Here is a 17583-nt window from a genome sequence, read left to right as displayed (position 1 = left end):
GCCCCCATTTGGAGATTTCACATCTATCCAATGCAATGAGTCCAGTAAGCCCCTATAAGCTGGGGTGTTTTTACTCGCAACAAAAAGCATCCTGATAGAGTCTTCTCGATTTCTTTCAGGCCCTTGCTTCTGCCTCTCACAGGACCTGAGTGTGTGCTGGTGCAACGCGAGGGCATTCTGCACTGTCTGTGCCGTGTGCATACACACACAGACGCACTTCAGAGTCCTAAGGCGATGGATTGTGTCTGGTTCACGTTTATCTGATGCTTCTGACACTAATGAAAATAATAAAGGGCTAAAGGGCCTCGTTTTTATTGTTTCAAAGCCTGAAAAGAAGTAGAAGAGATTTTCAGACCGCTTAATTTACATCCCTGAATTTTGCTGCTGAACACACATTTTATGCCCATTTGAACCCCCAGAGAAGCCTAAGTCCGAGTTGGTTCTTCCGATGGCCTCTCCTAGCATCAGCCTGAGACCTGCGGGCAGTGCTGTCCAGGGGACAGCCCGCCAGCCAAGATAATGTGTTAAGAGACTCTCTTGATAGGCCGTTCCTTATTTATTAGATTCCAGATACATGGGACCAGGAAGGGAAGACTCCTAGGGCATTCGGGAGGACACATACAGAGGTGGGAGTACGTACAGGGGGGTGACGCAATGAGGGACCGTCATTTTAAAAAATATATACATCTTAAGAAGCCATTCCAGCCACATTATCCTTATTAGAAAATAAAACAATCTCCACATAGTGCTTTTCTTTGGTGCTCTTGCGTGGGCATGGGCCTCTGTCCCCTCGCCACGACCCCCTCCGCCTTCTGTCTTCGAGGGACTGGGGGGAGTCTGGAGGGAAGGGTGGCCCCTGACCCGGGGGCAGGTGCAGACTCTGGCTCCTCTACGGCCCTGCCATGGCCTCCCACCCAACATCCGGCTCTGGTCTTCCTAGTCGGTTCTTAAATTGTGCCCTGGGGAATCACTGAAGCTTCCTCTGTACCAAAACTACAAGCCTTTATCAAGGTTCACACGTACCGAAGCCAGTCTAGAATCTCGAGAAAAAGTGGGGACACGGGCACCAAACAAAACCCAGCCAATACCACCTTCTCCGTGGTTGGATTTTTTTTTTTCCATTTTATTTCTTGGTTCATTTCAATGACCTGTATCATGAGAGTACAACTGAGAAGGGCTATGTCCTCTTTACAGATTTTCCAGGAACAGTGGATTTGGGGGGAAACTTCAGTTTTGTTCTGTTTAGGGGGGATGGGGTGTCCTAAACTCTCCTCACTTCACATCCTCCGCTAAGTTACCCCCCAACCTCCTCCCTACTTCCCAGGGAGGTCCCAAAAGCTGGCTAGGCTCCCAACTAAGAAGCTGGCCCGTAAACTTCTTCTCGGAATGCCAACGGATCCATCAAGTACACACCACGGCCTTCCCCACTGAACAGACTTCTCATCGTTCCTGGTACATTTCCTGTTGCCATGAGAGATTTTTAATGTAAAAGCAGCAGCCACCTCAGTGGCACCAAGCCATCAGGCCCACGGCCCCCCTTTCCTATAAGGGGGTTCTAACGCTGGCACAGTGGCAGACGCATAAGCTCTGGCAAGGCAAAGCTGCCCTGTGCATGCAGCACCCACCCACCACAAACCACGTGTTGCACTGTTAATCAGAGGTCCTTTTTAGAAAAGATGGACAGTGAAGACCAATTGTGAACCAGCCCCTGCGGCGGCTCACAGTTCAGGTCCTCACGCTCGGGCAGCGACCACCCTACACAGAACGGGGATGATGAGATGCGACCCTCTGCTCCCTGCCTCCTTGAGCACACAACACAGTGAGGCTGGGGGAGGCTCCCACACAGCAGACCCCCATCTCTCCAGGCAGATGTCAAGGAATGGCCCCCAACAGCTAAGCAGGCCTGGATTTTACCCCTGGTCCCTCAGAGGCGCCTGTGCATTTATCTGCCCAGATCAGAGACTGCACAGGACGCTAGCAGCCACCTTGGATCATTCCAGTGTTGCCGGACAAGGGACTCTGGCCTTGAAGAACCCACAGGCAAAAAAGGGAGGGGGCATACTTCTCTGGTCTGTGAAGTCTCTTGGAACCCCTGACATTTTCTCCATGAAGGTATCTGAGAGCAGCGGATGGGATTTAGCCAGCTCTCACACCTGGGGTGACCTTAGCACATCCTGGCAGAAGTTCAGAAGGAGCCGTGTGTGGGTGTGGAGAGGCAGAACCAGCGGTAGCTGCTTCCCTTGGAAGGCTGTGAGGCTGTGGAACAGGACGCCGGGTCCCCTGGTTCTGGGGCTGGGTGGGTGGGAACTGCCTGCCTCTCAGGGTGACGAGAGGTCAGGGTAGAATGTGTGTGGACTCCCCAGGTGTCCCTGGCAGGACTGCTCCGATCCCTGCTTTAGAAGACAGCTGATTGGAAGGATGCTTGAAACTCCTTCAGCCATGGGAGGTCCTCTAAGCTGCTCTCAGCCAACCCCATGAGCCCCGGATGGTGTGTTCAAGGTGCCCTCCCCCCAATCCGAGTGGGTTATAATGAACTTCCATAGCCACTCACCGAAATGGGTGACCCACTGTTTCCATTCAGCCAGGACTGGAGGATTTCCTGGGAAATAGATTCTCAATGCCAAAATGGGTCCTGGGCAACCTGGTGTGGTTGGTACCTCATGTAGCAGCCTGATGGTCTGGTAGGGGGCAGGGGTGTCCTGCCAGAAAGCTGGCTTCTAAGTGTACCCGGGAGCTATTCTATACCTCCTTAGTCCAAGGATGGCAGGTGCAAACCCTCCTGTAGCACTGATTCACCCTGCCCTTTGGAAGGCAAGGGAGGGGGCATCCTGGTGTCCACTGATCAGGCAGGCTGGTGACCCCTGTGAAGCCCCTGTCTTCAGAGTTCCCTTGCCTGCGCATCTCTGATTCTGGGCCTTTCTGTGCTCAGCAAAGCTTGGTCTGGGCCTCTCCTTATCCCACCCGGGTCCTCCCAGAGCTGCCAGCTTAGAATCAAGCACCCAGGGTGCCCTCGGAGGGGCCAGGTCCCTGCACATCCCTCAGCTCCCCAGGCCCACCTGCTCTGGACTGTCCCCAGCAAGCGGGAGAAGCCCGCAGAAGCAGGGGCGCTGGGCCATGGTGTCTTGGACCCTGCTCTGCTCTGAGCCAGCACCGTCCCCACCCCTGAAGTCTTGGCTGGTGGAACCCGCAGTGGGGGTGAGCTCTGAGGTCAGTCAGGAAGTCGCAGTGGGGTTCCTGGGGGTGGGGAGAAAGGGAGCGGGCCCTGGGGCAGCGGTGTCAGGCGGGTGGGGGGTGCACCAAGGGGGCGGGGTGACCAGGAAAATCCATGAGCTCTGGAGGCTAGTCCCCAGATAGTGAGCTGGGCTGGCCTGGGAGCCTAGGTGAAGGATGGAGGGAGGAAGCTGTATGGACTGTGGAAGGCGTGGGGCCTCCTGGGAGGCAGAACCTCAGAGTAGGCAGGCCCTCTGGAAGAAAGTACCTGCTTTCTGGGAGAGGAAAGCCCCCTAAAGTATACCCCCGCCTGAGTACGCCAGAGTCCTTGGCACTCATCACTGCCCGCCCAGGCCGTGGGCGGAGGCCGAGGGGAGGGGGGATGTCGGAGAGGTGGTTACGAAATGTATGTGCTGCCTCTTGGTGATCAGGTGGGGAGACGGGGCCTTTCCTCCTGGGTGGTCTCCAGCCTCAGGGGGGAGTCAGCTCTGGCCCAGGCATTGGCATTGCCCGTGGCGGAGGAAAAAAAAAATACCAAATGAAAAAAAAAAAGCCAGTTACAGATGAACCCCGCACCTGCCTTCCCATCCCCGTACCCCCGCCCCTCCAGCACCCGGGACTCTGCACACAGCCAGGAGGCGAGGAGCCCCTTCCGCCGGGACGGCTCGCGGCCATGATACAGGACTTGAATGTTGAGGCTGGTGGCTGTGGAGGTGTTTGCGTCGGTCCATCCGTCTGTCCTTGGGCGGGAGTTCGTCCACAGGCCGGGCCGTCAGACCTTGGCCTCCAGCATCTCCAGGAAGAGTTTGTGCATGGGCACCTTGCCTTGCAGTTTGATGCTGTAGAAGTGCTGTACCGCCTTGGCGGCCGTCTGCCGGAGCAGGGGCAGCGTCAGCAGCAACTTGCCCGTCCTCCGCGGCTCCTCGTGGCGCTGGCTCAGCTCGTAGTCCTGCAGCGCCTCGTGCAGCAGGTCCTGCAGCTTCTGGACCGCCTCCAAATCCTCGATGTACATGGAATCTGCGGACACAGTGGGGTGGGCATCAGCGGTGCCACTGCGGAGCGCAGCCCTGGGTGTAGGGGGCCCCCATCACTGCTTTCAGAGCCTTCCAGACCCTCACTTTACAGACAAACCCAGCCTCAGAAAGGTTAAGCTGCCGGTCTGAAGTCTCAGAGGCCAATGACAGAGCTGGGGTTCACACCCAGGGAGAGATCTGTGTCCATGGAGGACTTTTCTTAGAAAACCACCAGGAGGTGGCAGTGAAGGGTTTGAACATGAGCAGTGAAGGGTTTGCCCCAGAGGTGCCTGGGGGGACTGTGGCGCCAAAGTGGTGGAATTGTGATCTTGCGGCCCTCACTTGTTAGCTCTGTGACTTTCAGCAAGTTGTTTCAGTTCTCTGCACCTCATTTCCTCATTTGTGAAAGGTCACATAATAGCTAGATCTACTTTGAGAGGCTAAATGAGTTAATACCCATCAAGGGCTTAAAATAGTACTTGTCACAAGTATGGTACTATAGTGCCCAACTATGGTACCATCATCACCATAACCATCACCACCATCATCACCTCCATCATCACCATCACCACCTTATCAGCATCATGATATCAGCTTATCAGTCATATGATGTGATCAGTCACATCACCGCCATCATCACCATTAGAGTCATCATCGTGATTTTATTGTTACTGCTACCACTAGGCACCAGCTCACGTCTTCAGTGTGCTCACTGACCTTACAGAATAGTTGTTACAGTTACATGTACACAGATAAAGGGGCTGAATCCTGTGTCTGGGTGCCCTGAGGTGGGGCATATGGGGGAACTGAGAGAGTGTGGTAGGGCACAAAGAGGGGAGATGCTATTGGGAGTTCTAGACAATCCTAGGGAGGGCTTTGGACTCAGGCCATGAATTTCAAGTGAAATTTACCTAAATCGCAGAGGTGGCAAGGAGGTGCCCAGGGAGCTGGGTTATAGTTGGGTCTGAGCCAAAGCAAAGTGGAGCCCACTTCCTGGCCTCAGGAAAAATAACCCACCTTCTTCTGACATTCCTTAAAGATATTGAGCCTCCACACTGAACTGTAGCACCCAAGGCCTGTCCAAGGTGGGAGGGTAAGGGTGCATGTGGGTGAAGTGAACTGGAAGCTGGGGTGGGTCACCAAGGAAGGCTGAGCAAGTTTCCTGAATTCCTCAAAAGAGCAGGACAATTCTTTGCATGCTGTGTTTGCTAATTTTTTTTTTTCTTTCTGTGCTGTGTTTGTTTAGCTACCAGACTGCTGCGGGCAGCTGTACCAACTAGCTGACCCCAGTGGTTCCCTCTGACCTTGTGGCCCCTGCACTCAGCCCATGCCTCCACAGGTCCTGCCTCTTTTCTCTTGGGGGAACATCAATAGAGTGAGGTGGGTGAGACTCTGGAGCCTTAGATGCTGTGTGACTTTGGCCAAGTTACTTAGGCTCTCTGAGATTGTTCCCTTGTCTGTGAAATGGAGAAAATGAGGGTGCACGCCTCCTAGGTGAAGGCTAAATGACCTAGCATGTCATCAGGCACTTCGTAAGCACCTAATAAACGTCGTTACTATCATTACTTTGAGAGCTCAGAAGGCAGGAGCTGCCCTTGCGGGGCTGGCCCTATACCTGAGATTCCCGCACAATGTTTTGCCCCTTGTTGCTACGGCAGTGAGGACTCTTCCTTTTGGCAATTGGGGAAAAAACCTGGCTCCATTCCTACACTCTTGGCTGATTTCAGAGCATGGTCCCTGTAAGGCTGCGACCTGTCCATCCAGACAGCATGCCTCCTGCCAGTTTCTTCTCCCCATCACCCCACCCTCCCCAAGGAGGCCAAAATTGGCAGCTGCCTTCGACCGAAAATGAAATAAAATAACATTGCAAGATTAATTTCTTTGCAATCTATCAGCGAGTCTGTATTGATGGCATTGATAAACTGTTAATTACAAAATCAATGGCTATGAATTTTTTTCTGCTGTCAAGGAGCCTTAGAGAGGCCAGGAGGGGGTGAAAGATAGCCCGCTGGCTCCCAAGGGGACGTGTTTTGGGGCAACAGCCTCTGAGGTGCTCTGGTCCACTTAACCTCAACAGAGGCACCCATGGTGACTTGCCTCCAGGACCACTGCAATGATCTCCTGGCCCATTTCTCCTCCAGCTAACACACTATCTGCCTGGATGACTTCCCCCTCACTGCTGGGGACAGGCCATGTCCCCAGAGGCTTTCAAGGCTGCCTATACCAACCCCATTCCACCCCACTCCCTTCACAGTCCTGGAGCTGCCAGTCTAACACCAACGGCTCTTCTAGCCTAATCTCTCAATAGGCCTGTTCTTTTTCTATTTCCTGCCTGCATCTGATCACTCCATGACTCAGCCAAGGTCAGGGGCATCACAAACTCCTCTTTTCCCACTTAGAGCTCTTGGATCTACAGAGAGCTGCAGGATGGCCTGGTAAACACCACAGGGCCAAGAAGTCCAGGTTCCCAGCACTCTGTCGCTCACAACAAAGCATGTACGCAGGCAGAGCTTGACGCTAGCTGAAGTTCCTGATGGGCTCATCAGTCTTTGCATGCGTGCTCAGTCGCTTCAGTCATGTCTGACTCTGACCCCGTGGACTGGAGCCCACCAGGCTCTCCTGTCCACAAGATTCTCCAAGCAAGAATACTGGAGTGGGTTGTCATGCCTTTCTTTCTCCAGGGTGTCTTCCTGACTCAGGGATTCAACCCGGGTCTCCTGTATCTCCTGCGTTGCAGGCAGATTCTTTACCACTGAGCTACCAGGGAAGCCCGTCAGTCCTTAGGAGTTTCGTATTTGTGTGTGTGTGTGTGTGCACGCATGCACTTGGATGTGCATGTGTGCAGGTCTGTCTGTATGTATTGAGATCAAGACGAGAGCTGCTGGCAGAGCTGAATAGACCTCAGAGAGCCCTTGCAGTTTGTTCGTGGGGGGAGTGAGGTGACCGCTGAGCAGACTCCTACCTCTTCACACTCTTCTCCTGGTCCGGGCAAGCGTGAGCTCCAGGTCTCTGTCATGAGAAGCGGTCAGGAGACTCCAACAACAAGGATGTGCCCTTGGGGGTCTGGCCAGGCTTGCTGCATCTCTCTGTGCTCCCCAGTGTCCTCTGCTCCTACAGGTTTCCTCTCCTTCTCTGCCCACCCAAACCCCCAGCCCCTCTGTGACCGCTGACTACAATGCCTCCCTTTGAATAGAAGAGCGTGCAGGACTGTGAGGGTGTGAAACTTGGCTGTATGATATGTGATGACCGGAGATCTGTCTCCTGCATTTGTCAAAACGGATAGAACCGGACAATACAAAGAGTGCGCTCTGCTGGCAACTCTGGACTTTTGTTAATAATAATGTATCAGCATTGGTTCATTAATTGTAACAAATTACCACACTAAGCCGGGATGTTAATAGTAGGGGAAAGGGTGCACAGGGCCTAGAGGACATGGGTGGGCTGGTGTGTGGAACTCTATGGAACTCTACCTGATCAGTTACTCTGTCGCCCTGAAACTGCATGAAAAAAGCCCCAATAGCATTAGCATTCTCAAACAAAGCCTACATTGCAATTTTGGAATCGTAAGGTGTAGGTAAATGGTCTCTACGGAGGTATGTAAAATGTTTAATTCTTATTTTGCATTAGTTTTTTTTTTAATATAAGGGATTTGAACTGGGAAAAAAAAAAAGCTTCCCTCTATTAGGTTGGGTTTCCTAGAAGCAGAGCCCGACATAGGGGTTCAGGTGCATGGGATTTGTGGAGAGTGTGCTCTCAGGAGAAAAAAAGGCGGAGAAAGAAAGGTGGGAGGTAGGATAGCATAAGGGTAGGAGAAAGCAAGGTAGGGAGACAGCCTGGCTTGGTTCTGGTCCCACTCCAGGAGTCCAGCCTTTTGTTCTCCTGTGTGTGCCTGCCATTGGTTGAAGGTGTGTGTGTGTGTGTGTGTGTGTGTGTGCCATTGGTTGAAGGGGTGTGTGTGTGTGTGTGTGTGTGTGTGTGTGTGTGTGTGTGTGTGTGGTGCAGGGAGTTGATGGAATCCTCCAAACAAGGCAGGTGAGGCTAGGTCTCTGGTGAAGGGAGAAGCCATGGGCTATTAGCAGCAAAATTCAGCAGCTGGGGCACGGGTGTGTTAAGCTAGTGAGGGGGCGGTCTGAGTGGGGCACCAAGAGCAACCCCTGCATTCTCCATGAAGCCATTTGTTAGGGGGCCAGCTGTCCTGGTTTTCCAGGAACTGCGGTTTCTTAGGACATGGAACTTCCAGTGAAAGTGTGACAGCATTAAGCAAACCAGCTGGTTATCCTGTCTGTACATCTGGAGCCAGCTCTCCTTCTTCCATACACTGATAACAGTTGTTTCCTCGAATATTAATAATGATAATTAAAAACATTTCCTCTAGGCAAGGCACAGAGCTAAGTGCTTATCTTCAGTCGATCATTTAAAAAACAAAAGAGCTCACACACAGGACAGAACAAAGGAAGGTTGCCACACTGCTACCAAGTATCAGAGCTAGAATTCAAACTTGGGTCCCATTTGAACTCGACTGAGACTTGAGCAATTGACTACTGCATGCGCCCAGCAGCAGAATTAAGTGTCTGCGTGCCTGACACTCTTTCTTTAGGACAGGGAGCCTGCCTCTCTCCTTCTTCCTCAATCCCCACCCCAGCCCCCTGCACCTGGTCTGGTACCTGCAGAGGGTGGACACCTTCTAAATGTGGACACAGGTTACATTTAAGCTCCCAGATAATCTAGTCAGAAGTTGGTAGGTAGAGGCTAAAACAATTGGAGTGAGGCCTCCTTTTTAATGCTAGGAAGGTTTTCTCTCTTGGGCTTGAGCAATTTGAGTAGGAGATTTAAGGAGTCTGTATAAGCTTGGAGTTGATTTTGGAATAAGAGGACCTGGGCTTAGGTCCTAGGTTCAGTACTCTTTGACTGTGTGACCCTGGGCAATGTGCTTCAACTTTCCAAGCCCCCAGTTTCTCCATTTGTAAAGTGGGGTTAAAATGATAGGAGCGTTGCTCATAGGGTTGAATTGTAAGACGAAATCGGTTCATGGCTAATTGATTTAATAGGCTGAGTACTTATGTGCCAGGCATGTTGTAAGCATAATTTTACAGAAATAAATCCCTTCCACAGTCTTCTGGGGTGGAATCTTCTGGACTGTTTATTATTCCCATTTTACTGATGAAGAAACTGAGGCACAGAGTGAAGTGAGGCACAGATTTGCCCAAGTGACAGAAGCAGGATTTGACTCTTAGCAACTGGGCTCTAGAATCTGTGCCCTTAACCCCTGTGTTGATCTGCAAGGCAAGGGCCCAGGGGAGGGCTTAGGAAAGACTCAACCAATGCCAGTCTTCGTCACCACCTTTGCAATTCCGGCCATCCCCTGCACAACCTTTGGTGGCAAGAAGCTCTAGCATCATCATGACACTCCTGCTCAGAGCCACCCTAATCGCTGGCCCCAGAGCTGTGTGTGCTCCCCTGGGCCCTAAGACCTCTCTGAGCTTCCCCTGCAGGCCCCACCCCTGCCCGTACCTGAGTTGGCCAGGGCCAAGGCCTTGAGCGTCACGAACTCCTCCTTCTCCACCTTGAGCTTCTTGTACCTGCGCACCAGCTGCAGGATGGCCCGGTAGAGCTCCAGCAGCCCCGCGAGGCGGGAGTGCTCCTCATCCATGATGTAGTCCTCTGCGTACACCAGCTTGTCGTCGTAGGGCAGCGAGCGGTACACGATGCCCAGGATAAGGATCTCCATCCAGGCGCTCTGCAGCAGGCTCATCTGGTCCCCCAGCGAGAGGTTGGAGAAGCCTGCCGGGAGAGGGGGCCAGCAGGGTGGCAGCGGTCAGGTGGGTGGACGGAGTGGGGGGAGCGGCAGAGGAGGAGGGGGTCCTGCCCCTCCCTTCCACCTGCTGGACTCACGGTCCTTCCTCGGTGAATGGGTCAGATGTGGAATTCATGGAAAAGAGTTACATGACGAGAGCTCAGTCAACATTGACAGTTGTTATTGTCCTTATCCTTGTTATTCTATGGTAGTTTTCAAATGTGCCAGGAGGCTTTTTGATTAACCAAAGGTATTTGTAATTTAAGGAGCCCCTGAATACATAGAATCAGGAGGTGGCAGGACAGGATCCCCTCCACTCCGAGAAGCTTCCAGATCCCCCTCTCTGCTCAAAGCAGGGGAGGCATGGGGTTTTAGAGTGACACCTGATCCTTCGGGTGGAGCCTCAGCTGTACAGAAACAAGGGGCCCAAAACCAGGAAGGAGGAATCACCTGCTCCCAGCCAGCGCCCCCCTAGTGACCACAGCTGGGGTTGCTGAGTGCTCAGAGCCCTCGGAGTCAGGGGGGACTTTATCACGGGCAGCCTGTCCTCCCAGAAGTCAGCCCTGCTGGCCTGGCCATCACTCTTCACCTAACGATGTCCTAAGCAGTCCTGTATCCTGTGAGCTTGGATCATGGCTGTTTCCCCTTTGGAAAAGACCCTAATGCTGGGAAAGACTGAGGGCAGGTGGAGAAGGGGGCGACAGAGGATAAGATGGTTGGATGGCATCACCAAACATGAGTTTGAGCAAAGTCTGGACAGGGAAGCCTGGCGTGCTGTAGTCCAAGGGGTTGCAACAACAATGAGCATGGAGGCTGCGTCCAGAGTGAAAGAAGGTTGGGGGTGGGGAAAGCTCCAGAATTATGACACCATCTTGTTCAGTGTGCTCTGGAGATTGCCTGGACTTGAATCCCAATTCCTCATTTACTACCCATAGGCTGACCTAAGAGGAGCTGTGCTACTTCCCCAAACCTCAGTTTCCTCATCTGTGAAATGGGTATAACAGTAGTGCCTGCTTCAGAGAGCCACTATGAGGCCTAAATGAGACAACAATTATGCAACATACATTTACTGAGCTCTTGCTATTATTAGTGATGAGATGAAAAGTCTTTATCTGTGAAATAAGAATGATACACTGGAACTCCATTATATGTGCACTTAACTTAGGTGAAGTCAATTAACAATTTAAGAGAAAGAGAAAAACTAAAGGAAAGAAGGAAAAGAAGGGAGCAGGGAGGGAGGAAGAAAGCTTATTTTCAAATATCTTGATCACTAAACACAAGGCAGTAACTTCCACCAGAAACTCAGGGGTGGATTCCAACACCAACTGCGCCAGACACACCAAAAAGGAAAGGTACCCACAGAGTCATTGCTCCCCATGTCTGTCATGGACAACTGAGATTAAGCCATCTCCCCAGGGGTAACTCTCCTTATGGAGGACTCTTGCTGACCTAGAACCTCAGCCAGCTTAGATGCGGGGTTCTGGTTTGGGGTGACAGGAGAACAAAGAGAGCTGGCACGGAGGAAAGACTTAGCACCGCGCCCCTGTACCCCCATCTTCCCCTGCCCCACCCCGGCCACACACACAGTCCGTGCTCAGCAAAGCTGAGCCAGGAAGGTGGCGATGGCTGCAGCTGTTACTCTCGTGACTCTTCTCCCCCACAGACTGAGGCCCCGGGGCTCCCAAACTTCCAGACTGGCCCACTGGCCTGGGTTTCCATGGAGTCTACCCCACCCTCATCTGCTGCCCCGGGTCTCTGAGAGCCACTGTCCCTCCTTATTTTCCAACCAGTGCAACCAGAGTTCAGCTTTAGGGGGTTCCCAGGGGATGAAGCCCCCTTCACTAGCAGGTCCCTCTTTCCCAATGAACACCCTTCTTAGTCTGATCATTGCTGTTCACAGGCTGATCTCTCACCCCCCGGGGCCTGGGATCACCACCCATCAGCTGGCACCCCCAGGTGACCGCCCACAGAGCTGGAGCGATTACACTGCGGCCACGGGGCCAGTGTGGATGGCTGTGCCTTCTCGGGGGACAGGCTGTGGCACAGAGGGGTCAGGGGTGTGTGCTGTCGTCTAGATCCCAGCGTGGGAGCAGACGACGTGTGGCTGCCTGCAGTGGTGGGGAGAGCCGGGAGGTAATGAAAGAGATAGAAATGGACATCCAATTTCCCTTATCGAGCCTCTGAGCGGGAGAGGCCTGGGGCGACATTAATTAACAGATACCAATCAGCCAGCACGGGTGTGTGTGTGTGTGTGTGTGTGTGTGTGTGTGTGTGTGTGTATGCACGGACGTGTGGACTGCACTGGGGGTGCAGGTCTCAAAGCAGACAGACTGGGAGGGAAGATGTAGGAGGTGGACGGGGCGAAATTAATAGACAATTGAATTGGGAGGCGGCAGAGAAGGAGGGCGAGCTGGGCTTCTGGAAATGAAGGAGAAAAGACCTGTGTGAGCTTCATCACTAGGAGACCATGAGCTCTGCCCCTCTGCTCACCCCACAGATACTTACTGGGCACCTACTAAGTGCCAGGCCCTGTGCTGGACACCGGGGACAGAACGGCCAGCTTGAACCAGGGCCAGGCCCTGCCTTCACGAGCTCGGTCAAGAGGGAAAGACACACCCCGATGTGTGTCTTGTGAGGTTTAGAACTGTCAGAAGAGCTACCACGAGAGGAAAGGCCGAGGACACGCAAAGGGCAAGTCTGGCCCAAACGAGAGAGAGTCTGGGTGGCTTTACAGAAGAGGCTTTGGGGCTGAGCTCTGAAAGGCGAGTGGGGCGTGTCTGCATGGATGGCTGTCACCTCTGGTTTCCTGGGAGCATGGTCACCCCCACTTCCAAGCACCTGGCCTGGGGCAGAGGGGCTCCACAAACCTTGCCAGCACAGAAGAGGGAACGGACAGATGCCACCGGGCCTCAACTCCTGGGAGACGAGAAAAAGGGCCAAGAGAACAGGGTCGGCCCCTCTTAGTCCTCCAGGCAGGATTCCGGGTGGAGCTGCCTTTGCTGATCCCACGTGAGTCATAGGCAGGCCTGCAGGGCAGGGGGTGTGGTGGAGGTGTGGCGGGGGTGGAGGGGATGAGTGCCTTGGGGACACAGCTTCAGAAGGAGCTGGAAATGGTGTTGAAAACCCAGGTGTACACACCAAAGTGCTGCCCGGCAGGTAGAGGCGGCTTCATGTTGCAGGGGTGTGGGGAGGGGGAAGATAGATTCAATATTTTCTAATATTTGAAACAGTCCAAATATTTTCTAATGTTTGACAAAAGAAACACTCGAAGAAAAAAAGAGAAGTAAAAATGACCTCTGGGAGAAAGGAGGGGGAGGGTTGGGGATGGACCTAAGAGTTAGTTCTCCATACACATTTTTGCCTGGTTTGATTTGTATGTTGAAGAAGTAAGATTAAATTAACCGTAACATAAAAGGCATGCCCCTATCCACCTAGCCATCTCACTATTAGGAATTTCTCCTAGAAAGAGAAGTATGTATAAACACACAAATATACATGTGGAAGGGGTGTTTGCTAGATCCATTTGTAAGGACCCAAAGCAGACAAGAAGCTGCATGCAACCAACGTCCTTAAGTAGAAACGTACTAAATGTAATCATTAGCTAGGTGAATGGTACATTAGAAGCCACAAGAGAGAACCATTTGTACAGATGTGGAAATATACTCATTGCCCAAGAAGGATGCAACTATTAAGGGTACAGATGCCAGAGCCAGCCTGTCTGTTGGAATCCTAGCTCTGCTGACCCCCTGGCTGTGACCCTAGGCACATTTTTCTGTGCCTAAAATGGGAATAATAATTATACTTACTCCATGGGTTTGTTTGGGTTAAATGAGCTAATGCACAGACCACTTAGAAGAACACATCTTAGCACACAGTAATTGCTACTAGTTGATATAACTAAGCGAACACAGCAGAATGTAAAGCAGTGTTACAGGATGAGTCATGGTGGGGAGGGAACACACACACAGTGGCTATACAGATACAATGCTGCTTAAGAAAGATGCAAATTCGTGAAGCGTTCCATATTTTTTTGGACTCTGTGGGAGAAGGCAAGGGTGGGATGTTTCGAGAGAACAGCATGTATATTATCAATGGTGAAACAGATCACAAGTCCAGGTTGGATGCATGAGACAAGTGCTCGGGCCTGGTGCACTGGGAAGACCCAGAGGGATCGGGTAGAGAGGGAGGTGGGAGGGGGGATCGGGATGGGGAATACATGTAAATCCATGGCTGATTCATGTCAATGTATGACAAAAACCACTACAATATTGTAATTAGCCTCCAACTAATAAAAATAAATGAAAAAAGAAAGAAAGAAAGAAAGATGGGTATTTGGAATACATCACTTCCACTCTTCTGCCACCCCTTTACTGGAAGCAGTATTCTTTTATTAAACCCAAACAAAGGAGCTGAAGCACTCCTCCCTGCCCTTGAGCAGTGCACCCTTCACTTCTGCATTGCTTTCCTGGGCTGGGTCTGCCCCTCCATCAGGTGACCTGCAATACCGAGGCAGAGGGGGCTACTAGAGGAGGCTGCGTGTGGCCCCAGGCCCCGGGGGCTGCCCACTCCCCCTCTCTCCCCATCTCTCCCACCTTGAGCTCTGCTGCCCCCCGGAAGGTTGCTTTATCTGCACCAACTGATCTAATAACATTCAGGCTCTTCCCAAGATCCCATCCCCCAGTGATTTGACAGCATGAGCTCCTAGAATTTAAAAAAAAAAAAGAGCACATAATTTGCGGCAAGTGGAGTTCATAATCTGTTAATTTATTATCGTTTCTGTCGACCTGGAGGGCCATTAGCAGAGGTAATAAAGGGAGATATAATTATAGGATCTGAGGCCACTCCAGACACAGCTGCTGTCACTCGGCAGCCTATATTTCATCGGCCGCTGGCGTTCTCTCCCCAGGGTGAGCCAGACGGTGGCTACCTGGGCGCAGGGCCGCCCAGGGACCCTCTGTGAGGAGGCCTCTTGGGGGGCTCCCCTGCAGAAGCCATGCACACGTCAACCTGGGCCAGGCAGGGCCGGCTGGGGGGTGCTGTCTGACTGGGGCACCCTTGGGGCTGCCTGAGCAGGGAGGATAATAGTTAATAACATCTGGGGGCGGCAATTCATCAAGTGATACCACTGCCTGTGCTGCCTCTTGCTCTCATCTCTCCCTCCCGGGGAACCAGAGGTGGACACTCCAAAGACTTGGGCTTGTCCTCTAGGCAACCTAATACTTGGAAAATTCAACTCAAGGGGAAAGCCTATGTTAGGGATGGGCAACTGCAGACTGACTCAAACAAAAGAAGAGCTGCTATTCTGAAGGAATCCCAATCACCCCCAGCTACTCCACTGAACGCACCCTTGTAGAAGAGTGTGTTCAGAAACATCACTTCACGGAACTCCAAAATCACTGCAGATGGTGATTGCAGCCATGAAATTAAAAGAAGCTTGCTCTTTGGAAAAATGCTATGACAAACCTAGACAGTGTATTAAAAAGCAGAGACATACTTTGCCGACAAAAGTCCGTCTAGACAAAGCTATGGTTTTTCCAGTAGTCATGTATGCATGTGAGAGCTGGACTGTAAAGAAAGCTGAGCGCCAAAGAATTGATGCTTCTAAAACTGTGGTGTTGGAGAAGACTCTTGAGAGTCCCTTGGACAGTAAGGTGATCCAACCAGTCTATCCAAAAGGAAATCAGTCCTGAATATTCATTGGAAGGACTGATGCTGAAGCTAAAACTCCAATACTTTGGCCACCTGATGGGAAGAACTGACTCACTGGAAAAGACCCTAATGTTGGGAAAGATTGAGGGCAGGAGGAGAAGGAGACAGCAGAGGATGAGATGGTTGGATGGCATCATTGATTTGATGGACTCGAGTTTGAGCAAGCTCTGGGAGATGGTGAAAGACAGGGAAGCCTGGCGTGGTGCAGTCCATGGAGTCGCAAAGGGTTGGACACTGAACTGAACTGAACTGAAACTGAACTATGGAGGAAACGCAGTGGGGGTGCTAGCAATGAGTTTGTGCTCAGATGAGGTGCTCAGATGACCCTTCCTTCTGGCTAAGCTGGTGACTCAGTGCCGCATGAGTATGTCTGCTTCCTTGCACGGCACCTGATGCCCTTCTGGACTTTTCCTCCATGGCCACTGCCCATCAATCCTGAAGGCCCAGCTCAACTCATGTGCTGAAGCCCATGGCATCCCTCCTGCCTCTGTGTTCCATCCTGTGGTTTTTCCTGCTGCATTTGATAACTAAGCCTCTTCCTTCTCATGAGTGAGATACAGGAGGTGGGAGATGGGTGGGTAGAGAAGAAACAAGATTGGTCTTCGGGGATAATTGTTGAAACAAGGTAATGAAGGTTCATCATAGTATTTGGTCTACTCTACCCTTGAAATTTTCCATGAAAAAAATCTTTTTAAAATTATCTATATCATTCCCCAAGGAGACCCTTAGGGCAGAAATGAATTGAATTATTTGGATCAGCCACAACTCCAAGCAAGAGAGCTTGTGCGTGCATGCTTAATCGCTTTAGTCGTGTCTGACTTTGTGCAACCCTCCGGACTGTAGCCTGCCAGGCTCCTCTGTCCATGAGGATTCTCCAGGCAAGAATACCGGAATGGGTTGCCATGCCCTTCTCCCGGAGATCTTCCTGGCCCAGGAATCAAACCCGAGTCTCCTGCATTGGCGTGTGGGTTCTTTACCACAAACGCCATCTGGGAATCCCTCAAGAGAGCTTACATACAGTTCATGTGCAATGTGTGCGATTGCTATTTCACTTCAATAAATGCATGCAAAAGCAGACATGAAGCACTCTTTGTGTGCCAGGCTCTGGACCAGATGACACTGAGTCATGAGGTATGGTTTCCTGTGCTTAATTCAGGACAGTGGCTTGGACTCCTCTCCAGAGCACTAATCTGAGCCGACTTAAGAAGCCAGGCCTTCTGTCCGTCCAGGAAGCAAGACGGACAGCTGATGACTCAAGCCCCAGGATGGGGCTCTGACTTGTATAAGCCTGCTCTCTTTCTCACTCTCTCTTTCTAAGGGCCAGTGAGCAGGTCTTCAGATAAGTTTTTCATCTAATCTGAGATGGGATTAAGTCAATTAGTTTAACTGTATCAGGCACTTGATTATGTCATCACCCTTAATATGAAGTTTACATGCAGTGGCAGGAGACCTTATTAATTAATTTTACCTTAAACACTAGAAGGTCAGGCCCAAATAATTCAGCATGCAAATGTATGCAAAATAAGCAAATTAGCATTTGAGACAGACAAATGAGCCCCTATGTTTATTTTATTTTTTAATCAAAAAGAATTCAGCTTTGGACAAGGAGAAATGATGATGTGAAAGGAGGCTTTTAATACTATTAGCAACGACAGCGACCATGGTCACGGTCTCTGCCATTTATCAAGCACCCACTGTGTTGGGCTACATGTGTCATAGCCTCCCAGCAGCCCAAAGAGTGGGGGGTTGGGGGGCTGTTATTCACAAGTGGGGACTCTGAAGCACAGAAAAAATAAAGCATCTAACACTGGGGCACCAAGTATCTCTCTCTAAGCCAGTTAGGACAGAGCTGGGAGG

At 51.6% G+C, this 17583-nt stretch overlaps 1 protein-coding gene across 2 annotated transcripts in view; it reads right to left on the bottom strand.

Moving 5' to 3' along the window:
- Positions 1-526: 526 nt before the first annotated feature.
- Positions 527-17583, bottom strand: part of ESRRB (estrogen related receptor beta) — a 183425-nt gene continuing 166368 nt past the window's right edge. For both annotated transcript variants that reach the window (XM_065941363.1, XM_065941362.1), the window contains exons 6-7: positions 9735-10004; positions 527-4227 (exon numbers count right to left, since the gene is read on the bottom strand). In XM_065941363.1, coding sequence (XP_065797435.1) covers positions 3983-4227; positions 9735-10004 — 515 coding nt within the window. In that variant the 3' untranslated portion in view covers positions 527-3982. The remainder of the gene's footprint in view (positions 4228-9734; positions 10005-17583) is intronic.

This window comes from Muntiacus reevesi, chromosome 7 (assembly GCF_963930625.1).
Source record: "Muntiacus reevesi chromosome 7, mMunRee1.1, whole genome shotgun sequence".
Taxonomy (NCBI): Eukaryota; Metazoa; Chordata; class Mammalia; order Artiodactyla; family Cervidae; genus Muntiacus; species Muntiacus reevesi.
This window is presented reverse-complemented; position numbering and strand designations above follow the sequence as displayed.